The following is a 24,360-nucleotide window of genomic DNA, read 5'->3' on the forward strand; positions in this document are numbered from 1 at the left end:
AATTCAGTACTAGGAGTACAACTAGTCATTAGTAGGAGATAATATTAGCGCTAATAAGCATGATCGTTATGTAACAGGCTATCATGACGACATTAAGGTACATGCTGGGGTGTCCCGAAGGTTAGCACACGGATGACAGTTTGACCGTCGCGTTCCTGTGACAAATTTTAGGGGCCAGTAAAAACGGAAGGCAGGAATACGTACGTTGTATAAGATCACCGCATCTTCTGTGGCGTCAACCCAAGTGATGCTTTGCACTTGAATGGTGCTCGTTCTGATAAACTCAGCTGCGCCAGCCTTGAATATTTTACTGGCAGTAGCCCATTTCTCATTCCACGACCAAGTAGAGGACCGCGGCGCGATTGATCGTAGGCACTCTGCCGCATGGTCGTTAAGGTCGAGCACGTGAAGGCGACTTCGGGAATCGGCCACACAGTGTTCTTCACCGACGCTCTGGAAAAAGACCAGTTTTCTCCCCACAACCTCGAAGGCATGCGAATCATCTGGTAAATGAATCACCGTACAGTGGTCCTGCCATTCCTCCCATGATAGAGACCTATCGCCAAGACCAGGTGGCTGAAAGAGCGATTCCTTCGTCACTAATGCCACTTTCTTGGAACATCCTGCCGGTATTGAATGGGAGGAGAATTCGAGGAGGATAACAGTTGCACGTTGAGACGGATCAGAGTGGAAGAAAGTTCCCGCCGGAGGAGTAACATTGGGCTTGAGAGACGTGTTCGGACAAATTTGCAGAAACGATATTGCCTTCCACGATTCTGGTAAATCATATGATATCACCTGGGCTGAGCACAATCGTCTATCATCCACTATATGGTGAATAGTGATTTGAGGGGAGCGCTTGCCACGTTCGTGAAGGTACAACCCGTCTGGTCCGCGTTCCCAAGTAGAAGCGGCAGATTCTCCACTATCGTCGTCCTCGTCCTCGTCAGGATGGGATAGTACCATCAGACACGATTCGCCGAGGATGTCGAACGAGAGGAGGTCACCAGTAAACTGTCGGAATTTAGAACCTGACGGGCCCTTGTGGACTAGGGGAACACATTACCCGCTGTCGTTGATCAATACCAGTGTGCCAGTTGATTAGAACAAGTTCTGTTGTTCCTTCACCTTCTTCAACTCCAAGACGCACAGACAGACCGACCATGATTCCATAGATCTGGACCTGTTCAATGGAAATACGATGGCCTGGAGGCAAAGTGCCCCACCAGTCCGTCTGAAATTGAAAACGTAGGTTTTGAGCCTGCGAGTGTTGCTGGCATGTCCACATATCAAGAAAGTGAAGTGAAACAGTTATGGGTCCATCCCTAGGTGTGTTGGTCAGCATGGACGGAGACACCAACTGTAATCATCTTACTGTGAAGGAAAATGAAGTTCTGCAAGCACCAAAAGATTCTGAACAGCATCAATGGCGACCTTGCGGATTTCGAAAGGCAAATTAAATTTGCAATATTGTAATTTGGCAACCGGCGGTGTCCTGTACGAGCGCAGCTCATAGATATGAAGTGACCACTGAAATAACCCGTGGTAAGAACTTTCGCTAGCGTGATAGAGGAATCTTCCGGAGACGCCAACGATCGTTGGGGTTGGAATACAGAGCCTGTCCTCTGAGGTCCAGTTTAATGACAACCATCCTTTCCTGTGGCGGAGGAGCGGGTCCAGCCGCGCGCGGGGTGAATAAGAGCTTGAAATTCCGTCCTTCATCCCAGACAAAGCAAGTTCGTATCGATATAGCAACGTCGAATAATTTACGACGATGATATGTATATATCGAGAACTCTATTAATGAAACGTTAAGCAGACGCACATTGACTGGCAACTCCGGCAATCATACCTTGCAGAAGTGCAGTAGTGAGATAGGATCGAGCTCTTCTAGAATAATTAGAAGGAGCTCCCTAGAGAGGCTAAAGAGAGACATGACCAGCACGCTGATAACTAACGTGGTGTTCGTGAAGTTCGTGGCCTCCCGTTCTTCGTCTTTATAGTGCAAGGCCGCCCTGAGGTGCTTGACGCTGGTGACCAAAAGACAAAAGCATTGAGGCGCACAGTGTGTTTCGTCGAGAAGGATCCAAGGGGCAAGCCAACAGAAATCTTATTGACGCAAAACATCAGTACGTAGAGCGAAGCCATCATCTGCACGACGTGACCACACCCTCGGACAGTAACTGCCTTCTCCGTTCGAACAAGTTAGAAGTGGCGGGACCGAATCAAGTTTTGCAACGCTCGCCATGTCAACCATTGAGTAGAGATGTCATCGTTGTAATATTGCCAAGAAGTAACATAGGTTGACAATAACGAAGTTGGCTAGAACTGGAAAGAAAGACGGTATCAGTAACCCTGGAAATTTTGAATACTTATTATTTCATCCTATCGTGGGATGGCGTTCTAGCGACGCAACTCGCCTTGGTGAATTTGACAACTAGAGCTAGTACTCTTAGACTGGTGAGGGCGCCGTGCTCAATGAGGCCTGGTCTGGCTGACGTTGGAAACCGGCGGACATGATTACTAATGTGTTACTAATCATTAGGCTATCCTTTGCTCGGTCATCCTGTCTAACGACTCGGACATCCATGGTCTGCAAGAAGTGTGAATCAGTATGTCACTGTTCATGGTTTATGAATGTGGATCTCATGAAGTTTCTTTAGAAACTGTCCAAGGTTGCCGCTCCAGATCCGTTCACCTCCACATCTCAAAGTGTAAAGGATGGATCACGAAGAGTAGGCGAGAACAAGCTACTAAGCCGACCCGGGAGCTCGAAGAACAGGTTTCAGGTGAGTGGGTTATGGCCCTCCCTTGGCATGTACTTAGCGAGGAAATGGTTGTCAGCCATATCAAAGCAAATGCAAGGATTGTAAGCAGCCCGTGACGCAAAATAAAGCAAAGTATTGCCACGGTGAGTAGCGCAGCACTATCAGGCAAACCTGGAGCTCATTCCGTCCTAGGTTGTGCATATAAGAAAGGCCTCTGCTCTATCTGCGGCAAACAAATATTGGATACGACTGGGTATGTGATGTCTAGCAAGTAAGTGAAACCCGGTGTGTTGTACTACAAGATCATACCACTGTAATATGATATTTAACAATAATGTCGCACCTGGTGTCTGGAACGTGAGCGCAAGGGCCAATTCAGGACTATCAAGAAGGTGCTAGCTATCATGATTCACGCACATCCTGTCCTATATACTTCTCATATGGGGTCAGTCGCAGCCTACGCTTGATTCCAGGGTCCAGGTGAACTTGATTGATTACTTCCAGTAAATATGGTGTTCACTGTTATAATATTCAGCTCAGCTCAGCCGATGACGCAAAGGCTGCATATGAACGAAAAGAACCCCGCTGGAACACATCAGCAGCATTGTTGCACGTTCAAGTTGTTCACCACCGGCCTGGAGATTTTATTCTAGAACATCGTGTTTACAACACTGTTGAAATGTCTGGTCAGGGCACGTTTCAGAAGGGTCACTTGTAAGCTTCACTTGTAATCCTAGGAAACCTGATTGTTGGTGGCATTTCAATTGTCCTGCGTCTGCCCGTTCAGGACAGATCTCCTTTAGATATAAAAGGCATGGAAGTCGTGGTGACCGCGCCGATAAACGGTTTCGTGCTTATGTACTGCGGAGTGGGCGAGCTGGCAGCCATTTCTGGTTATACCTGGGCAGATGCCGGCAGACTCAGCACTCGTACGAAGCAGCAGAGTATACACCGTCGTTCAAAGCCTCGCTGCAACGAAGGGCTAGTGAGGCAGCGGTGAATCAATAGCTGATGAAGATAAGTCGATTAACACGCACCGATCCTGATTGCTGAACGTCTTGTATCTGGAAGTTGAGAGATTCACGATCAAGACGTGAATCTCTCAAGACAAGTCAGTGTAAACTGTGAAATGAGAAAGAGCTCACGAATCAATGCAGTACGACTTGTTTTTGTGGCGCAGTGTAGAACTACACGGTTCTTCCTTTTTTTGACTGTGATGTCTTAGACCACGTTTTTTGCAGTATTACGAGTTGTCGCATGTCAGGGGCTACGAGTTACGTACTCCATGATAACGTGAACTCTTAAAAAGACTTGCTGTGCTTGCCCCAACGCCACTCTCAAGTTCGTTATCTTTGTCGCCTCTCCAAATATTGTGCCACAGTCATGCAGCCAGGAATTTACACATTCATAAATCGCCAGAGCGGTACAGCAATGGCCCTGAACAAACATGACTACACGTGTGTCGTCGGTGAGCGCCTCTCAAATGGCTTCTGACTTATAAACATCTTACCTTCAAACAGGCTCTCCACCTTGTGATGATTCTATCCAAAAGGTAATCGTGCCTTTCTCTTCTACATCCTGAGTAACTGGATGATTGTGAAATCAGTGGGAAATAGCACCTTCTGGAGCAGGATATACCATCCGAAATATGCAAACGGGGACTCACCTCTCTGTGAAAGGACTCAGTCGCAACACTGCCATCTTTGCGGGGCATTTTCCCGCAGCGTGGCAAATTATCGACGTGAAAGTGGATGACGAAAACTCTGAATTGGTTGAGTACGTCTCTCTCTAGCAAGTATCGTAGGGTTGCTTTGACGTCACGAGTCAGAATACGCTGGCCGCATACAGAATACATGTTTGATTTGGCCGACTATGGAAACTCAGCTCCTGGAACAAAGGTACGGTATATAGTCTCGACCGGCGTTGGAATCTACTTCATATTGTTGCCTTGCTCCAGGTGCAGCTCATGGACACTAAACTAAATGCCGTACAGCATCGTTGTAGATTGTGGAAGCCCATCCTCATGCAACACACTCTTTACTCTGGTCTTTCGGAGCGTGTTGAAGACGACACATCAAGCACTACTACTATAAACGCTGCTGATGTGCCAGAGGGAGGGGAGCTTGTCTTGGTTACGACCACCACCACAAGAACAGTGGTAACAAAAGTTCCGAAATACTGAAGTAGGGGTTTTAGGGTTTTGGGGTGAGCGCAAGCTTTGAGAGCCGTGTAGCACATGTCCAAAAGGCTGCATCGAACGAATCAGCGGCATTGTTGCATGTTCAAGTTGTATACTACTGTATTGCAGATTTTTTCTAGAACATCGTGTTTACAACACTATTGAAATGTTCGGTCGGGCACGTTTCAGAAGGGTCAGTTGTAAGCTTCACCTGCCTTGTGATCCTAGGAAACCTGATTGTCGATGTGCATTTCAATTGTCCCGCGTCTGCCCGTTCAGACAGATCTCATTCAGATATAAAAGGTATAGAAGTTGGGGTGATCGTGCCGATAAACGGTTTCGTGCTTGTGTACTACAGAGTGGGCGAGCTGGCAGTCATTTCTGGTTATACCTGGGCGGTGGCATCATGCCGGCAGACTCAGCATTGGTGCCTCGAAGCAGCAGAGTATGCACCATCGTCCAAATCCTCACTGCAACAAAGGGCTAGTGAGGTAGCGGTGATTTGATAGCTGATGAAGGTAAGTCGGTTAACACGCACCAATTTTGATCGCTGAGAGATTCACGGTCAAGACGTAAAATTCTCAAGATAAGTTCGTGTAAGCTGTGAAATGAGAGAGAACCCACGAGTCAATTTGGCGCGGTATAGAACAGACTGCTAAAGCATGTCCGATCTACTCGTAATAAATCGATACACGCTCAACAAGGTTCTTCCTTTTTTGACTGACGTCTTGGACCTACAGGACCACGAGGTGTCAGGCCTGTCAGGGTGTCCAGACTCATGTACTCCATAACCCTTAAAAGACGCCTTTGCTTGCTGTGAGCCTCTCCCAAATCCGTTCTCTTTGTCTCCTCTCTATTGTGCCACAGTTATGCAGCCAGGAGTTTACAAATTCATAAACCGCCTGAGCGGTACAGCAATGGCCCTAGATAAACACGACTACACATCTGTCGTCGGTGAGTGTCTCTTAAATGGCTTCTGACTTAAAAACATCTCACCTTCAAACAGGCTCTCCACCTTGTGATGATTCTGTCCAAAAGGTAATTATGCCTTTCTCTTCTATATCCTGAGTAACGGGATTATTGTGAAACCAGTGGGAAATAGCACCTCTCGGAGCAGGATATACCATCCGAAATATGCAAACGGGGACTCACGTCTCTGTGAAAGAACTCTGTCGCGGTGCTACCGTCTTTGCGGGGCATTTCCCCACAGCGTGGCAATTTATCACCGTGAAAGTGGATGACGAAAACGCTGAAATGATTGAGTACGTCCCTTTCTAGCGAGTGTCGCAGGCTTTCTTTGATGTCGCAAGTTAGAATCCGCTGGCCGTATACACAATACATGTTTGATCTGGCCGACACTGGAAACTCAGCTCCTGGAACAAAGGTGCGGGTCTATAGTCTCGATCGGCGTCAGAAATCGGTTGACATTCTTGTCTTACTCCAGGTGCAGCTCATGGACACTAAAATAAGTCCCATGTATCATCGTTGTAGATTGTGGAAGCCTGTTTTCGTTCAACACACCCTTCACTCTGTTTTTCCGGAGCGTGTTGAAGACGACGCATCAAGCACTACTACTATAAACGCTGCTGATGTGCCAGAGGGAGGGGAGCTCGTCTTGGTCACGACTACCACCACAAGAACAGTGGTAACAAAAGTCCCGAAATACTGAAGTAGGGGTTTTAGGGTTTTGGGGCGAGCGCAAGCTTTGAGAGCCTAATTAACTTAGAGAGGAGGTGTAGCGCCAACGACTGTCCGAGTTAATCAAGTCCGACGGTATCAGTGGATAAGATCCTGCGGAAGAAATTCGCGTGACTCCCATGTCCACCACTCCTGTCACTGTGCGCGTTGCCATGGCCAATGGCGCCGCAGTCCAGCTGCATCAGGGACGAGATGGACCGAGCTAATATGTTTCTTGGCAAGTATCAGCGTGAATTTGAAAGTGGCTTTATATAGAAAAATATTCCTTGGCGTTCTTAGATCCCTTGCGATAAACTTTGTTAATGTTGCATGACACCGTGCGTGGAGATAGTACGATGACGTCAGGGCGCAGTAGTTTGACTACCTCGATGTAGAGTGAATCAGCCATGGATTAAAACGGACGCTTGTTGACGGCGCAGCGCATCGCAATGAGGGCGCGGTGTATACTAGCTTGCGCAGCAGTTAGCTCGGTGATTTCGAGAAGCTGGGCAATCAGTGAACTGATTGAACAATGATTTAGTAGCAAACAGTACTAGCAAGTAGGTAGGCAGACGAACCGGGGTACATGACAGTTGAACTGCTGTCGTCTGATGGCCTCGGTATGATCCCACTCAAGGAAAAAGTGCCATGTGCATCATCATGGTGCTCAATATGACACATCCACTGTCAGGACGTTTTGATCAGCTTATTAAACGCGCTGAACAGCTGCTACAGCACAAGTACAGCAAAGCTGAAGATGGTTGAGTCAACCGTTTAGTAAATTCCTTGCACCTATTTAGGTTAGATAATCGGTTCGGGCACTTGGCGGGGTAGGCCGAGCGAGTAATTATAATGTCCTCTTGGCGACTCATATTTGATAATCATTGGCCCTTAATGTTAGGACATTTCCCTGAGGGTCGGATGCTGTTCTGAATTTCGGTAAACACGCACTGCCTGGGCCATGAAGTCCTCATATTTAATTCACTCTTCTCTCCCTTTCTGCCGGAACCCATTTCCCTTCCTTGCGACTTAGGATGTTTTCGGAATCATCTCAAGTTTCTAAAGCTGATATAACCATACTCACACAACAACTTGACACCTACCCTCAACAAGTATGGGTTTTCATCGGCGTGTCTCTCTCCATAATTGGCTGCTTCCAGTGGGGCTCACACATTCACTCCAAATTCGCCAGGCGCAGACACCATGAGTCTGACGAAGAAACGGCTCCTATCCATAACATTCAATACAAATTCTCACTCCGTCGTATCCCGCTCGCGATCATAAATTTCTATCGCGTTGTTGCTTTCCGGTGGACCCTAGAAATAGGAAAGTCTTATACCCTCAACATGGCAGAAGTTCTCGTCACTATGACATACATCGCCCTTCTGTTGACCTACGCCTTCATTAACAGTAAGCTCACAGAATCGTATCCGTCCCTTTGATACTGCATTAACAACTAAATCACACAGCCACCTCAGTCGAAGGCCAGAAGCTTGATATCTTCTACTGGAGCAACCGCATAGCCGTTCTGGCGTCCAGTCAGTTTCCCATTGTCACGGCTCTTGGCACAAAGAACAATCTTGTATCTCGTAGGTGGAAAGCTACGAATCCGACGTGTTGCTGATTTTTTTCGCACCAGTGGTCACAGGCATCAGCTATGATAGGGTATGACCCTTAATTACTCTCGACAGGGCAAATTACTCATGGGTATGAAGCTCAATTATATTCATCGAATGATGGCTAGGACGTGCTTCATGCTCCTTTGCATACATGGAGTGGGCGAAGTGATATATCCCTCGTACGTACCTCCAATTCATGCTTGCACTTTTCTAATCAAGTTTACCGAAAGCGCCCAGAAAACTTCGAACAACGATTGGGTTCAGGCCGGTACTATTGCCCTGATTGCCCTCGCTGTTGTAATCGTAGTATCACTGCGTCCCGTCCGCAGTAAGGTCTATGAGCTCTTCTTTTACGTCCACTTTATTGGCGTCCTGTGAGTGTAGCACTTCTACTCCCTTTTGATTGTTGTTGTTGACAGACAGAACGCAGGGCATTTCTGGTGGCAGCATATTTCCACGCCAATGGTATCTAGTAAGTGGAAATTAATACAGACAGTTAGGTTTCTGACTTGCAGCGAACAGTGGGTCGTACTGGATATGGCCATCGCTTGTGATCTGGGCTCTCGATCGCTTCGTCCGAGTGGTTCGCCTTGCTGTATTCAATCACTCCTACTTTGGCTTCAAGTCAGGATCTGGGACGATGGATGCAACGACGGAAATGCTTTCCGAAGACATCGTTCGAGTGCGCTTACGTCGACCCCCGCATTTCCACTGGTCCCCAGGACAAGCGGCATATCTAATCATGCCTTCGGTCTCGACACTGCCATTCGAAGCGCACCCCTTTACTATCGCGAGTTTCGATTCTAGTCTGCTCTCAACCGCAGAAACCGAGGATCAATCGGGAGGCGGTGAAAATCACGAAACCCAGGTTCTGGGATCAAGCAATTCACTCTGGAAAGAGCTAGTATTTTTGGTCAATGTACATGGAGGGTTCACGAAAAAGCTGAAGGAGGTAGCTGCCACAAAGGGCACAGTTAAGGTGTTTGTAGATGGTCCTTATGGCCCGTCTGTTGACCTCGGTTCTTACGACACGTCTGTATTCGTGGCAGGTGAGCTGTGCGTCGTCTCATAATCACACAGGACTTATCGAAGGCAGGAGGGTCTGGTATATCGTATACCGTTCCAGTCTTGCTGAGCGTTATCGAGTACGTGAAATAATTTAATCGTCGTCATTGATGTCTCATTGTTCCCACAGGCAGGTACGCAAGGGGAAAAGCTCCTGCAAACGAGTGGTGTTCATTTGGTCAATACGCCAGGCTGGTGCGTAGATTCATGATTCATCCACAGTTCATTATGAACAATACTATGTCATATGTTATAGGGTATGTTCGATGGATCGAAGAAGCGCTCATCAAGGCTGTTCAGCTTGCCCCGCCTTCCTTGACAGTATCCATCCGCATCTTTAATACTGGTTCTCCATCAATGACACAGTCTATGGAAGAAGTTTCTGGCCTTCCAAATATAACAGAGAAGATCGTTACTTTCGAACCAACGTCGTCAATGTTACTGTCGTTACGCGGAGTCAAGATGGAAAGTGGTCGATCGGACCTGGATGCACTGCTCAAAGAAGAGGTTAGCATGGCCTCGGGGCGTATGTCTGTGAGCGGTAAGCACCGATTCCGCTGGCCTCCAATTATGTGCAACTTACGGGGATTACATTAGTTTGCGGATCTTATGGTATAGCACGCGCGGTCCGTCATGCACTTCGCTTCCCTGTTTCTGGACCTTCCAGTGTTCTTAGTGGAGGACCGAGCGTGACCCTATATGTTGAATCATTCGGATACGCATGATATTATCGTTTTCAGTGGCTGTTTGACAAGTACGGTGGACAATGGTTACGGCTTATTTAGAAGTCTGATCGATGTTTGTTCTGGATCTTCTGGTGCGACCATACTAAGTATACTTAGAGATAACATATTCACCCCAAGTTACTTAGCACAGAGAGATAATTGGTATCAGTACTGCTTGGCTCGCATCGAATTTCGAAATTTTTGCCAAGAAGCTCAAGCGCTCAGAGATTGGACCGCAGTCGTTCCTGTGTCAGGCGGGGACCTGATTTGTAGATTAGTCAGCGGATAGCTCTGGCGTTAGTGGCCCAACACGGAAAGAGGCCCCTATATTTAGACAATGATGTTTTGCAATTTAAGCACAGCGGCAGCAAGTATATATATTCCGTAGTTGTTCAATTCGGCTACCAAGGTCGCCCGAGTAGCCCGAGCCTATCACATGAATGTGATATTATGTCGGTGCGCACTGCGACATTTGAACATTCTCTGGGAAAGGCACAGCAGCACATGAACGTAGCGTACAAACATCTCTTATTGTAGTCCGTTCGACGTGAACGGGATAGAAGATACTGAGTTTGATCAACCTTTCAGTCGTAAATTTACGTAGATTTATTGTACACATAGATGTGACCTATATATTTGTGCTAAATGCTAAGTATATCTCTCCTTGGTATCCTATATGCTAGGGTTGTGCCAATCCGTCAATTTCCATACGCAATGCTTTACCGTGCCCTAGACTTTCACCTTGGCCCTCTCCTCGAATATCTCAACGTCGATCGTGTCCGTCGTTATGAACCGGTGAATGCTGACATGCTTGATCTGCCCATACCTCCTCAGTCGTCCAATTGCCTGGGTCTCGCAAGCGTCATAAATCTCCTGGCTCTGAGCAAGGAGGGGGGAAAGAAAGATTCCATGATTGGCAACCGTCAAGTTTGCACCGCTGGCGCTCTCGTCCATGACGTTCAACAGAAGTACACGTTCTTTGCTGTCGTTCTGGAATTGTTCCAAGTTCTTACTTTTCTGGGTTGCAGAGCCGTTGATTTCCAAGAACTCGATCTTGTGCATCTTCAATGCATGAGCGACTTTTGCCATGAGATCAGGGAACTGGACGAAGATGAGAACACGGTCCTTTTTCGGGATTTGGTTCCTAAGGTTAGATACCGTTAGTATGGTCACGAAAGCATAACGGGACCACGTACTTGACAAGGTCCACAACCATCTCCAGTTTCTTCCCATAGTGCTTGCCGCGTCCATCGCGGGCTTCGTCATCAACTCCCAGAGTTTCTCCCTTGACGATGTTGAGAGCACGAGCGGCAGCATTGCATTGACCCGAGGGATGGTAAACACATTCCTCTCGGTTAGCAGCTTCCTTGACACACGACATGCAGCCCGTGTGGCCGCATGAAGACAGTACAGCAACTTCGTCCATGGGTATCTCGCTGCGCTCGCATGCTGGACACGAGACGACAGGAGGCGTATCTCTTTGTTTCTGCAGGTCGCGCACAACAGTGAAATAACGAAGTGACCGGACGCGTCCAACGAGTTCCTTCGTGAGCTTGCGAATAATGTGCGTGTGCTCACGGTGTTCCCAGACAGCCTCCTTCGTTTTCTCCGCTAGGTTCATGTCGCCTTTGGCCTTGTTTTTCCAGTAGGTCGAAGATAAAACTGGGACTTCAGCCTTTGTGAGAAGATCCCGAATCGTATCCGTAGCTTCATGGTCTCCAACACCGCCTTTATCTCTGGAAACGCGAGCGTATTCCTGGAACATGCTCTCTTCTGGGAGTTTGCCAATAGATTTCTCTTTCTTGACTGCCTTCTGGAGCTCCTTCTGCAGTTCTTTCTTACAGGCCTCCAGCTGCTCGGTCCGCTCTTCGACGATGATCTCACAAGCTTTCATGGCGTTCTCCTTGTCTTTGGTTTCAAGGTCAAAATGAGAGCAACGCTTCAAAAGAGCTTCCTCTGCGGTCCTGAAAGTGAATGTTAAGCAGTGGTTTTAGCAGCGTATGTTTGTTCTTACTTGCTCTCGCCAAGTGCGATGTTGAGGCGTTTCTCTCGGTCACTCTCTGACTTCCTCGTGCGTTTGGCAACCATGTCGATAGCGCGAAGGTGATGTTCCAGTTCCAAGTAGATCGCTCGTTCTGCGGCAGGCAAAACGACTTTGACAATTTTGAATGTGCATGGTATCTCGTCGATTTCTGCGATATTCTGAAGTGCAAATTGAGTTCAATTACAAGGATCATGAGAAGTATATCTGACCTGCCGCACGAACATGTCAAGGAACAGTTGGCCGAGACTGTGACGATGTGCATGCCACTCCTGCGTGTGTACCTCACGGAATGAATGGAACTCTTCAACCTCTACGAAAATGGTCAGCATGTCCTATTTGTCTGATTGTAAAAATCTTACTCGTTTGTTCACGGATGCGTTTCTTGATCATCGCTGACCTACCCTCACCACTATCATCAATACCCAGATGAATGTTCAGATGTGCAGCAATAGTCTTCACAGAGCCGAAATCGTGAATCGGTGGGGTACCAGATAGCACCCAGCGTCGATCGCCAGTCAGTTTGGTGACCATTGAGTGTACCTTTCCGCTCAGGTAGGTATACTCGTCGACGACAATTCGTGAGAAATGGAATACTTCCAAGGGTGGAGCGCGAGCTTGTGTCCAGTCTTTCTTGACTGCGGTGGTTTCGAGTTTCCATGGGTCGGTATCTTCTCGCCGCTTCTGCTTTTTGGCGGGTTTGTCGTCAGAAGCCGTGGTCTTGCGCTTTTTCGAGGTTTTAGAAGACACAGGAGATGAAGGTGGGTCATCGACGTCCATACTGTCGGTATCTTCACCAGAGCTCTTGGCTGCCTTCTTCGTTGCCTTCTTCTTCGGGGCTGCCTTGATACCATATTGCCTACCCTTACCCTTGCTGCCTTTCTTCCCAACATCATCATCCGCATCGCTCATCTCTGCGTCAGACGAAACTCCGACCGAATGTCCATCTTCAGATGACGAGGTTGGCGGGGGTGATGGTTTCCGTGACGGTTTGGTGGTAAGTCGTTTGGTTTTCGACGACTTTTTGGCGGGAACATCGTCGGCCTCGTCTGAAATGTCTCCGGCGGATTCATCATCTGCATGATCATCCTGGGGACCCGCGTCTTCATAATCACTCCCTGCATCACATCCTACTTCGTCATCTGAATCAATTACTATGACTTTCTTGGAAGCCTTGCGTCGGAGCCGCTTTCGTGGGCGTGATGAGTCCGAATTCTCGCCTTCCGAAGTCTCCGGGGCGACCGGTTTCGTCTTCTTTCGAGGCACTGTGATGACAACTTCGCAGATTTTGCCAGACGAGGTCGGTTTGGCAGGGAAAACGTCTCTCTCCGACGAAGAATCGCTGACATCGACCTTGACAAGAGAAGACTTCTCTTTGCTTACAGCTTCCTGGTAGGCCTTCCCCTTGAGACGCTTTGGTGCAACAAATAGTTGCGCCTCCAACTCTTCCTCTATTGCTGGAAGTGAGTTACGTCATGCAGAAATATATTAAACTTACCGCGTTTTCGAACATCTCGGATATTTGCCATGACGCTCGCGGAACCTTCGGTTTTCAGCCGTTCAACTTGATCCCGTAGGGCTTGCAGCGTGATGTCGATGCGTACATTGAAGTAACGCCCATCTTGAGTAGGTAGGGAGCCTCCAGCAGCGAAGGATTCCAAGTTGGCAAGATATACTGAGCTCTGGAACAGATTGGAGGCGACGATGACTAGGTCCGCATCCTGAATATCTTCAATGGTGAGATTGTTGATCTGTGCGGCGGTGGAAATCTCCACAATGTTCTTGAATCGGTTGCGCGCAAATTTCTGTGCTTCTGAGCGCCATTGTCTTGTGAGATGGGGAGGAACGATGACTAGTGTAGCTTGAACAGGAACCTTGCCAATGATATCGCCTTTCTCCTGGAACTCCTTCTTTACGCTCTTCGCTGTACAGTCGATAAGCCCCAGAGTGATTGCTGTCTTCCCATAACCGACTTGGTCTGCCAAAACACCACCTCGAATATGCACAGGCCGCTGTGCCCGACCTTCTGCTCGCCACCCCAGAGGCTCCAGTATGGCCTCCGATATCTCTTCCTCAACGAAGGGTTCGGAGTTTTCCGTTTCTCGAGCGATCATCCAAGTGAGGGAACGGAGCTGTTCAGGACGCAAAGGAAGTTTGTCCACATCAAAGTTTGGAGGCTGCGAATGCTCTGAATCGGATTTATTACTGAGGAGTTTGAAAGGAGGGTTTTGGATCTTTATAGAAGAAGCGAAGTCAGTATCTAATCGCCAACTGAGCACCGGTTGCTCAGGGCGATTCGCAGTAGGGAGTCGTGATAGAGCCCTGTGCAGGATAGAAGCAATATTGAGCCCCACTTTCACCATACCGACTTGGTTATCCATCTTCAACTGCGTGACGAAAGGACTCGGACGAAGCTTGAGATCCCTTTCATACTGCCCGGCCTCCTGGCTGTCTTCAATAGCAGCTACTTTCTTGCCATTCTTAGTCCACTTAACAGTGGGAGGGGTGGGGGCACAACGTTGGCAGTGGAACAAGTCATCTGGAACTTTGACGGTCTGCCAATGACCGAAATTATCATCCACATGTCGTATACGCTCCAGCAGCCAAGCCAAAGCCTTGAAAGTACCACGCTCGTGAACCTTGTCGACTTCTCTCCAATTGCCGCGAGGCCACTCTGGACCCGCATCTTCAAGAAGAGGCACAGTGCACGTCAGTAGAGCATTGGCACTTGCGCATGCGTCAGTCGTAACGCTGGCCTCAAGGGTGCCTCTAGGCACAGCAAAAGATGCATTGCCAAGCTCGAGGGGCTATAGTTCGAGAGTGAGACAAAATTGGGAGGCAAGCAGGTTGTGTTGTCATTAACTCACTTGAACTTTGACCGACTCCGAGTCCATCCAGTGAAGAGGGACATGACATTTGACGCGCTGTTCCCCCTGAACATCCGACTGCCTCCATGAAGGGTCGAGCTTGCAAATTATGGGGCGGAACTCTCCGAAATCATATCGCCGCATGCTCGTGGTAAAGACGAATGGATCTTCCGCAGGACTTCCGCATCTTGTGGGATCCAGCATCATGAAAAGTGGCGGCAAAGAGGCATCATCGTTACTAGGCAGCTTTTTGTGTAAAGCACCGTTGGCTGTCCCACACTTGTCGAGGAGAACATACACTCCGGAAATATCACGATCAAAATGAGATATTTGAGATTCGGGGATGGTGATATGAAGCTGTGAGTGCACCTCCTTGTCCTTGAACTCGTCATCTAGTAAGCCAAGACGAGCTTCCCAGGAAGGAACCGTGCCTCCACTGCCCTCGATAGTAATTGTGACCTCACGTGCAACAGGAAGAGCAAACTGCCAAGATCCCTGCAGAAGATCCTTTTTGCATCTGAATCTCGCGACGGGCATCTGAAGTAAGCGACGGATATCTGCATTCGCAGGCTCATTGTCATTTGGCTTCGCGTAAAGGCGCCACTCGGTCTGTCTCGGCTCGAGGTATAATTCGAAAATAGCGTGAGGTGATTGATAGACAGCAGACCAAATCTCCTGGCGCTTAGGTTCGACAAAGCGGAGCTCTGAGTTAGTCGCCCTCAACACAGCGGAGGACCAGCTGTTCCAGCGTTTTTCCGGGATTGTGACGCCTGAAGTTTCTCTAAGACTGTCAAGAAGCTTCTTATCGACACCGGTAAGAGAGATGCACATAGGCAGAGTGGACTTCAGCCCCCGCACGAATGCTGAAGGACTAAGACGTGGCAACTGCGTAATATCAAGAGGCGCGAAACTGTGCTCAGGACGGCCTGCGCATTTCTTGCAAGATGACGAGTCGCAATCTACGCAACGCAGGAGGTCACGCGTCGTGATGTCCTTGCGGCCCTCGCATTGACAAAGACGGACACTCTTCTGTGCATCCTCCAAAATACGAGCAATGGAGTCCGTCTGCGTGGCAGCCAAATCTAACGGTCTCTCCACAAGGTCCTCGTGTCCTTTGATGCGTTCTTCAAGACCACCGGCGGTAGATAGGCTAACGTCAACATCCATAGCATGGTCGTTGTTCTTGTGACCGATATCCTTCTTCATCTCGTACGTCTCCGTGTCGTTACCGGCCTTGAGTAACTTCTGACCAGCGACTAAAGCCGAGAGTATGCATGCACCAACAACGGTAGATGACATAGCATTTCCCGCAAGGTCGGCCAATTCGTCTTGGCTTTCCCTCGTCAGAAGCAATTTATCAATGGGAAGCCCCTGCATGGCCAGTGCCTCAACACCAACCATGGGCCCACCGCGATTGGTGATGTATGGAATCATGGACGGGGTTAGACAAGGGCAGATACCGGTCTTGCTCGATCCGGTTGAGCGATCGACATTTTGCGAAAGGTTCCACACGAGACTGTCAGTCAATTAGCCACTTAATGACGTATATAAGACATCCTACGAACGTCTTGTATGATGGGTCAACACCAATTTTTGCGGATCGAAGTAGACTGATATCCATTAGGTCCCAGACTCGTTCTACCTGTCGTATTCCCCAATCTTGCCATGCAAAATCAGGTAGTCTGCAAGTACCGCCTGTTCGATGTCAGCGAGGGTGAAAACTACGAAATCCAATAGGTGCTTACCTTCTTCCCAACTCGTTAACGGTCGTTTCTGCCCCAACTTCTCATCTAACCTAGCACGTGCGTGGCGCGACTCGCATCTAGTCCAGTCAGTGCGACCGGCTCGAGGTTCTGGGCCACTGCCATCTTGAACAAGTAATTGTCTTGCTTGATGAATGCGAGAATCGTCAGATGGAAGAAGGAACGCGTCAAGTGTCGACGAAGCGGGCCGCTTCAACTTGTTCATCACTAGGTCCTTCCATCTTGCGGGTATGCCTGACCCTCTCTTGTCAATAGCCAACAGATACTTCCGCATCCGGGTATGCGGGATATAGTACTGTTTCGTATCCACCTTGATGTGTTCCGCACTGTACCCCTGCTTCTCGAAATACTCTTTTACCCTGTCCCACGGCGCTGAACAAACATTTTCCAGGATGACTAATGGAGGTCGGTGATTTGTGACCCACGACATCATGCCATGAAAAGTGCGACCAGATTCGCCTCCACCATCGATTGTCTTCTTCTCATTATTGAGGTTAGAGTAGTCAACGCATGATGTACCTGCAACGAGGAGATCGGCATCTCCAGGAACAGTGGCCAATGCGCCATAGGCCGTCGTTCTAAATGAATTAGTTTGTTCAACGGACATAACACAAATCAGTATAGGGATGACACACGCTTGAGATTCTCCCAGTTCGCATACATCTCTAAACAGTAGCGGCGGTTGGAAATTGCGTTCGATATATGCCTGCTTGAATGGCTCGATCTCACAAGAGAATACGTGCTCAAATTCAAGAGGAACGCCATACTGTTCAAGCATAACCTGGCCAATGAGATCGAGAGCAAGTAGAGGTGATTCTGTGCCAGAACACATTGTAGCTACGCGCAGTTTTCGACCTTTGATATGCTCAGCGACACCTTTGATTCCTGGAAGGCGAGACACCAGGTCGCGGAACATGGCGGGAGTTTCATAGATGGGTGGTAAAGTGGATGATTCGATTTTGCCGTCTGTCTTTGAAGATTGAGCAGGAACATCATCATCAGATGCTTCTTCTTCATCGTCCTTGACTTTCTGCTTCTTAATCTTCTTTCCAAGTGCTTTCTTTACAACGGCTTGAGGTTTTCCCTCATCATCAGATGATGTCTCCTCTGCGACAATTTCATCGACGGATTCCTTTGGCTCCTTCTTCCCACCAAAGAAGGAGGTGATGGCCTTCTGCTTGGCATTAGCTTTGGCCTTGACCATGACTGAAAAATGTGATGGAGTAAAAAGAAAACGAACACGTTGATGCAATATGACAAACGCGTCGCGTCACGTATGGACGCGTGCCGTAACACTCGTGACATCGTGACAAACGAGTGCGGTAAACCACTGTCCCCGGACCGAGGTCCGCTAGCTCACGAGGAAGGCAATTTCACTACCAATCGGTAGAATTGGAGGGAATCGCTAGGGTTTCCTACTGAGTAAACAAATAATGTAACAATGGCCACAGCGAAAATGAAATCCGATGCAATACAACTCGACAGCAGACAAAATTATACGAGATTCCGATCAACATAGAGAGGGTTACGGCACAGAAAGATTAAACGGAAGACAGTTTTCGTTGACTACAGAATTACCACAGGGTCAGCGAAAAAAAAATGACCGCATGCTTGAGTTATACGTACCCATCTCCATTCCCAAGCAGTTCCTCGAATCTGGACCGGAACTCCTCCACTCTTTTATTGAGCCCATTCTCAGCGGTACCATATTCGTTCCCGTGATCTAGCTGGAACGCCCTGCAGTCTCGTAGAAATTGGTCAAGGTCTTTTACTCGGGTGGTTGAAAGCTCTGGTTCGTTTGAACCACGCATACGAGCAAGGTATGATGCGACTAAAGTAGCAAGCGCCCCTGAAACGAGTTAAACAGTCAGCTATATATAGAATACTACGCGTCGCTTACCAAGTATTACGATCACGACGGAGCCCTGTGGTCGTTCATCAGTTGAAGACATAACAAGTTCCTCAAGTCGTTCACCTGTTTTCCAACTGCGACAGCAGATAAACCAGTAGTCAGGCTAGCGAGAAGAACCTGCAGACCGATGGCAATGTTCAGCGCATAGCCTGTCCACATCGCTGAAGGCACAATTAGGCGGTAGAACATGTTTCAACTCGAAAAGGTGAGAAACGTAAAAATGCACCTTTTTTTGCGTACTTGGCTCTTTCATCTTCAGCTGCGGTGACAGTTGGTTGTAGGCGGTCCCCGACGGTGCGGTTGGGCTGGAAGATAGACAGTTAAATATGTGTCCCCTAAAGAAGAGTGATTCAAGCTCGCCTGCAAGGTAGTCTTTGGAACCAAGTCACTTGGGATACTGGGATACCGCTGTGCCAACAAAGTCGCCCTCCGAGGGAGGAAATCTCTACCCCTACTCGTTCCACGCGCGAGGTGGTCAAATTCTCCCGAAGAGGCCCGGGTTTGGGCACCGTGCCTTGAGTACCTAGCAGGATATGGGTCATCTGTTTTCGACGACAAATGCTTCTCTGATGGTTGAAGAGTAGGGTCCGCCTGCGTTGAACTAGAGCCAGCGCCGAACTCTACGGCTTGTGTGTGATCGGCGTACGAGAGAGGTCTAGCGGGCAAGGGTGTGACAGTAGACTCGGATGTAGGCCGCCTAGGTGTCGCGACTTGTCCATGCGTCAATATAGCGGTCCCTGTCCTAGACTCTTCGGCAGCTTCGCGAGCTGGATCCGTCAGCGTCGCAGGGACATCAGACTCAGAACTTTTGGTCACTGGATCCATGATAAACCGCCCAAAATGAACCACTTAGATCTCGTAGTGTCGTAGTACTTAGAGGTAGTGCTGGGTGCTAGCGCTGAGCTCTGGCTCGCACCCGGCACGTTGTGAATCGGAATGCATTCAAGTTGTGCATGCAAATCAAATCACCTCGGAAATTAAGTAGATTGGCGAATTGTCTGCCCGGGCCCCGGCTTGCCCAACAATAGACAGAATGGTCACGAGTCTAGCGTGCTTGAAAATGGACAGGCTTAGCTCGTGAGACTTGCAGTCATACTCGAGTTAAAGTCGTGCTGGGCAAGCCTCCGAGTCATGGGCCACCGTGGTACCGCGTTTATCATACTAAAAGATAGCACCCGGTTCGAATTTCGCAGCGCTGTTTATATATCAGACATATCAGGATAAAATAACTATATTTTGCCAATGTTTGTGTATACATGCAAAGTGCGACATATTAGTTATCTGTGTAGTCTACAAATGTAGTCCTCCCTCTTCATCCAAAGGACTTCGAATTACTCCCAGTACCTCGGCATTTTGTGTTCACTTTCACCAGTGACATCTAAGAAATCTGAAGGACGGTCCCGCTTCAAGTTCCGGCGGCGATTGTTGACGGGCAATCGTTGATAAGCAGAGTCATGGCCAGCTGGTTGTTGGCTCGGAAACTGATTGGTCCACTGCTGACTTTGCATCCCGTAGGCCAAGGGATTGACGTTCTGCTGTTGTTGCTGTTGCTGTTGTTGTTGCTGCTGCTGCTGAAGACTTGTCGCAACAGCAAGGGTCGCGGCGATGGCTTGAGCTTGTTGTAGTTGCATCTGGAGCTGCTGATACTTGATTTCTGTGGTCTGCCGCACCTGGTTCGGTAGGGATGGATTCTGAAGCATGATTGATATTTGAGAAATCTGAGCTTGAAGGGACGGGATGTTGTCAACAATCATCTGAGACATATCCATGCTAGGTTGCTGATCTGAGTAGAAGTCGTCATTTATAGAGTTGTCCGCATCACCCTATGGGGGATATGTTCATTCTCTAAACACAACAACATGAACAGTGAACATACCTGGCCGTTAGAAAGGAAATGTGCGGAGCTCTCTTCACTTTCTTTTCTACTCTCTTCCATAACCTTATCGATATAGTCAGCGACTCTAGTTCGCATTGGCTTATCCATGACAACTTTGTCAAGTGAAGCTATCTTCTTGCCGCACTTGGGGCAGGTAAAATCGCGCTCAAGTAAATATGTCTGGATACATTCCTCGCAATATGAAGTGTCACAGCAAGGCGTCTTGACAGCGTCACGGAATAATCTGTTGTCTATAGGACAGGCAAGGGAAGCATCGGTAGGAGGGCGTTCCCGAACGTCAGCAGCAGTCAAACCCTTCGGACGGGATAATTGTTTCTGCCAAGAAGCCCTGCCGTCGAGTTAAAATGCATACCATCATAGAACGAATTAAAAACCCACAAGTCAGGCTGGGCAACGACATAACCACCTTCTGGTGTGACCATCACACCTTGGGTGATCTCGCCTTTATTTGGATTTTCAACAGCTTTCAAGAAACTTCGCGGAATACCAGTAGTCCTTTTGATTCGAGGCTTGTTGTCGAACTCACGATCGCTATTCGTAGGACAATCTTGTATCCAATGACCTGTGAGAGGTTTACGTGTAAGACAGTCAGTCTACAATTGCGCAGCGACCGACCTTTCTGCCCACATCGGTAACAAACATAGCTAGGAGGCAACGGTCGTTCTGGCTGGGGACGTTGGTGAGGAGTAAATGGTTTCCCACCACGACTAGTAGATGTTCCCCTGGGGTTGTTATATATGGGCACAGCGCTGTTTACACCCAATTGATGGGCACAAGAAAGCAAAATCACGTTCATGAGACTTGTTCTACTACTAAGACAAAAAGCGCGAAAACGCGATACCAACTGAGACATCTTTTCCTGGGTTTCCTCCCAGTTAGCAGTCTGGGCCTGGAACATAGCAGCCATCGCGGCTGCCTCATCGTCCTTTGTGACGGCATTTTTGGGAATAGAAGTTGGCTGGATTGGGTGTAAGACTCGCTCTCGAGCGAGATGTGTATGTTTCATATAACAACTACGCACGCCAGCTAATTTTGGTGTAGGAGATGATTCCTCTTTGACGTCAAAGCGCTTCGACATCGCACCCTTGTGCCATAAACCACCACTTCCACCAGGTCTCTGGATAATATCAGAAGTAGGAGTGTGGGTACTAGCATTGGTACCACTAAGGTACATGGCTGCCTTGCCCTTTCCTGGGCGCGATGAAGGAAGACGCTTCACAATGACAGACGAAGAACGAGGAATGATCTGAGAATCATCTTTATACTCTGAAATGCACATGAAGTCTCAGATGTGGGATGATGCATTTACAACGCACCTTGCTGTGCCGAAGCATCATATACATATAGGTCGAAGTCATTTGCCTTACCCAAGTTATTGGCCAATATGATTTCCTTTTTCAGGTCAAAAACAGAGATCCCGGTGCCATCAAAGGTCACCCGAGACTCATCCCTCTGGGACTTGAACTTGTAAAAAACTGAAGAAGCCATGAAGAGGCAAAGAATGGATTGTTGGACGGCTGCTACGATATACACGACAATGAAATCAGTGCAAAACTGACCAACACGTTGACTACAGACAGATGAAGTGGGCACACGTCGTCTGGTCTCGCCTGGGTAGAAGATGATGAGCGTTTACACGAGAAACGTGGCTATCGGGAAAGGAGATCAAAAACAAAGTTCAAACGGAGATTAAAGTATAATGCTAACTCCGCGAATGTTTAACATTAATTCCTGTCTCGTTCCACTTTGAGACTTGCAAGTTCTGTCTCGTTTTACAAATGGTCCAGTCTTACGGCGGCACAGGGAACGAGTTGAGACAGCGCAGTGTCGACGCGTCTGCAAAGTCACTGACGACTACTGATGAAGGCCGTAAAGTGGACCAACTGCTCGACGAGCATCAGACGTACGTTTTGTCTTAGTTGCGCGTATTTACTATTTCACATTAACGTCTGCTAGGTATGAATTTGGTGGACCTGCAGGAGTAACTGCAATGATGCTCGGCTTCCCCATGCTCATGTATTATCTCTGGATATGCTTGTGGTTTTATGACGGTAAACTTGTGTACCCTGCATCATTTGAGGACACTGTTCCGTTCCTTGGGAGGATGTGGGCACACATTCGCGACGTATGTACTCACGAAGGTTTGGACATCTTCCTAACCTCAACTGGCTACAGGACGCAAGCCCCAATGCATACGCTTGGAAAGTCTATACCGGTCTTGTGATCTACCAGCTCTTCCTCGCATTGGTCATGCCAGGGTACCAACAAGAAGGACTTCCTGTACCTTCTCTTGGGTATAAGACCCTCGTGTATAACTGCAATGCGCTCTACTCTCTCTACGCAACTATGCTGACTGCTGCTGCTCTGCACTACTACCACATTTTCCGTCTCACCGAAATTATCGACAATTATGGCCACATCATGTCTGTCGCCATGATTTACGGTTTCGCTGTGTCCTTTGGTATGTATTTCATTACAGTTGCAGCCGGAAACGAGATCCGCATGTCTGGGAACTTCATCTATGACGTCTTCATGGGTGCTTGTTTGAATCCCCGTATCGGCTCTGTTGATCTGAAGATGTGGGCTGAGGTTCGGATTCCTTGGGTAATTGTCTTCTTTTTGGCCGTGTCCGGAGGCTGCCACCAATATGAACAATATGGTTATGTCACCCCCGTGCGTCCCTTTTTTTGGAGCTTCCGTTACGCAATAGCCTACAAAACATATGTAGAACATGGCATTCATGATTCTGGCAACATGGCTCTACCTCAATGCATGGTGTGTCTCAACGCGAGAATTGAAAACTTGCGTTCCTGATCCAATTTTCAGCGCGAAGGGCGAAGAGTGTATCCCCCAAACGTGGGATATGTATCATGAGAAGTGGGTAGTAATTCTCATGCTCGTTTATTTGATTGACATTTTCTTAGATGGGGCTTCATGGTCATCTTCTGGAACTTTGCTGGCGTTCCCTTCGTACGCAACTCCAATCACCTTTTAACTTTTACTGATCTGTGGCATTGCAGACTTACGTGTACTCTGTGGTATACATGGCTTCGCACGATCCTTCTAACTATCAATTCTCTACACCTACATACGTCGTTCTTTTCACCATTCTACTGACAGCATACTACATGTACGACTTTACGATTTCATTTTCCATCATTCGACTGACATTTGTCCTCATAGTTGGGACACCTCAATGTCTCAAAAGAGTCGCTTCAAAATGCAAACACAGGGCATCACAACTTTCCGCAACACATTCCCGCAGCTTCCGGGGGGAACCCTCAAGAAGCCTGAGTTTATCCAGACCGCACATGGGCAAGTCTTGTGGCAATTCTCAACTGATCAACTTTCTTACCTTGCAATTTTAGAAACCGCCTTCTCATCAGTGGCTGGTGGAGATACTCTCGCAAACCTGTAGGCTAGATCCATAATAATGTGTTCGGTCTGCTAACCTCGTTGCTCTTTCTCAGAACTATGTCGCCGACTGGACCATGAGCTTCTGCTGGGGTGTTGTTATCGGAAGTGCAACCATCATTCCCTACTTCTACTCGGTTTTCTTCATCACAGTACTCATCCATCGCTGCGGGCGTGACTTTGAACGCTGCTCGATCAAGTACGGCAAGGACTGGGAGCGTTATTGTTCTATCGTTAAATATAAGTTCATACCCGGAATCTACTAATCTAGCAAGCTTTCGTATATTTATACCTGTTTTCTGTAACATATACTTCGGATTCTAGATACCATGATACCATAAACCTTCTTGGAGCAATTTGATTTGTTGTGAAGACTCATTTGATGACAAATAGATGTTCTGGGAGGAAATTCAAATCACATCACAACATGAAT

At 48.1% G+C, this 24,360-nt stretch overlaps 8 protein-coding genes across 8 annotated transcripts; 4 read left to right on the forward strand and 4 right to left on the reverse strand.

Annotated features, from left to right (window-relative positions):
• Positions 1–92: 92 nt before the first annotated feature.
• On the reverse strand, positions 93–1,936 carry F5147DRAFT_770844 (uncharacterized protein; the record flags this gene model as incomplete). Its single annotated transcript, XM_041441179.1, has 5 exons — positions 93–155; positions 205–1,014; positions 1,067–1,325; positions 1,376–1,797; positions 1,853–1,936. The coding sequence occupies 5 exons, from the start codon at positions 1,934–1,936 to the stop codon at positions 93–95; spliced, it is 1,638 nt and encodes a 545-aa protein (XP_041295525.1).
• Positions 1,937–2,547: 611 nt separating this feature from the next.
• F5147DRAFT_608352 (PDZ-binding protein) lies at positions 2,548–3,165 on the forward strand. The gene is made up of 4 exons (XM_041432380.1): positions 2,548–2,612; positions 2,664–2,789; positions 2,845–2,911; positions 2,961–3,165. The coding sequence occupies exons 1-4, from the start codon at positions 2,589–2,591 to the stop codon at positions 3,041–3,043; spliced, it is 300 nt and encodes a 99-aa protein (XP_041295526.1). The 5' UTR covers positions 2,548–2,588; the 3' UTR covers positions 3,044–3,165.
• Positions 3,166–3,654: 489 nt separating this feature from the next.
• Positions 3,655–6,890, forward strand: F5147DRAFT_682093 (uncharacterized protein). The gene is made up of 5 exons (XM_041436426.1): positions 3,655–4,236; positions 4,289–4,320; positions 4,375–4,544; positions 4,597–4,666; positions 6,392–6,890. The coding sequence occupies exons 1-5, from the start codon at positions 4,152–4,154 to the stop codon at positions 6,614–6,616; spliced, it is 582 nt and encodes a 193-aa protein (XP_041295527.1). The 5' UTR covers positions 3,655–4,151; the 3' UTR covers positions 6,617–6,890.
• A 768-nt stretch (positions 6,891–7,658) lies between these two features.
• Positions 7,659–10,399, forward strand: F5147DRAFT_789936 (ferric reductase like transmembrane component-domain-containing protein; the record flags this gene model as incomplete). The annotated part of the gene is made up of 11 exons (XM_041443037.1): positions 7,659–8,034; positions 8,094–8,213; positions 8,264–8,289; positions 8,340–8,422; positions 8,474–8,617; positions 8,674–8,715; positions 8,766–9,292; positions 9,340–9,388; positions 9,439–9,503; positions 9,565–9,849; positions 9,906–10,399. 11 exons carry the CDS (start codon positions 7,659–7,661, stop codon positions 10,031–10,033), a joined length of 1,845 nt encoding a protein of 614 aa, XP_041295528.1. The 3' UTR covers positions 10,034–10,399.
• A 145-nt stretch (positions 10,400–10,544) lies between these two features.
• Positions 10,545–17,945, reverse strand: F5147DRAFT_789954 (uncharacterized protein). Its single transcript, XM_041443038.1, has 10 exons — positions 17,340–17,945; positions 16,687–17,282; positions 16,507–16,636; positions 14,942–16,457; positions 13,573–14,881; positions 12,437–13,525; positions 12,287–12,387; positions 12,048–12,235; positions 11,230–11,997; positions 10,545–11,177 (listed from the first exon to the last, which is right to left on the reverse strand). Exons 1-10 carry the CDS (start codon positions 17,906–17,908, stop codon positions 10,763–10,765), a joined length of 6,681 nt encoding a protein of 2,226 aa, XP_041295529.1. The 5' UTR covers positions 17,909–17,945; the 3' UTR covers positions 10,545–10,762.
• A 122-nt stretch (positions 17,946–18,067) lies between these two features.
• F5147DRAFT_682106 (uncharacterized protein) lies at positions 18,068–19,740 on the reverse strand. The gene is made up of 7 exons (XM_041436427.1): positions 19,586–19,740; positions 18,977–19,525; positions 18,843–18,921; positions 18,680–18,777; positions 18,605–18,629; positions 18,331–18,553; positions 18,068–18,270 (listed from the first exon to the last, which is right to left on the reverse strand). The coding sequence occupies exons 2-7, from the start codon at positions 19,439–19,441 to the stop codon at positions 18,246–18,248; spliced, it is 915 nt and encodes a 304-aa protein (XP_041295530.1). The 5' UTR covers positions 19,442–19,525; positions 19,586–19,740; the 3' UTR covers positions 18,068–18,245.
• An 89-nt stretch (positions 19,741–19,829) lies between these two features.
• F5147DRAFT_682110 (DWNN domain-containing protein) lies at positions 19,830–22,163 on the reverse strand. The gene is made up of 7 exons (XM_041436428.1): positions 21,830–22,163; positions 21,535–21,779; positions 21,359–21,471; positions 21,129–21,262; positions 20,892–21,075; positions 20,493–20,841; positions 19,830–20,439 (listed from the first exon to the last, which is right to left on the reverse strand). The coding sequence occupies exons 1-7, from the start codon at positions 21,999–22,001 to the stop codon at positions 19,948–19,950; spliced, it is 1,689 nt and encodes a 562-aa protein (XP_041295531.1). The 5' UTR covers positions 22,002–22,163; the 3' UTR covers positions 19,830–19,947.
• A 97-nt stretch (positions 22,164–22,260) lies between these two features.
• Positions 22,261–24,342, forward strand: F5147DRAFT_682115 (ergosterol biosynthesis ERG4/ERG24). The gene is made up of 10 exons (XM_041436429.1): positions 22,261–22,416; positions 22,470–22,638; positions 22,689–23,186; positions 23,242–23,288; positions 23,340–23,390; positions 23,438–23,483; positions 23,534–23,643; positions 23,697–23,828; positions 23,882–23,927; positions 23,984–24,342. Exons 1-10 carry the CDS (start codon positions 22,292–22,294, stop codon positions 24,191–24,193), a joined length of 1,434 nt encoding a protein of 477 aa, XP_041295532.1. The 5' UTR covers positions 22,261–22,291; the 3' UTR covers positions 24,194–24,342.
• Positions 24,343–24,360: the final 18 nt, after the last annotated feature.

Source organism: Suillus discolor (genome assembly GCF_016758755.1).
Source record: "Suillus discolor strain FC423 chromosome Unknown F5147scaffold_13, whole genome shotgun sequence".
NCBI lineage: Eukaryota > Fungi > Basidiomycota > Agaricomycetes > Boletales > Suillaceae > Suillus > Suillus discolor.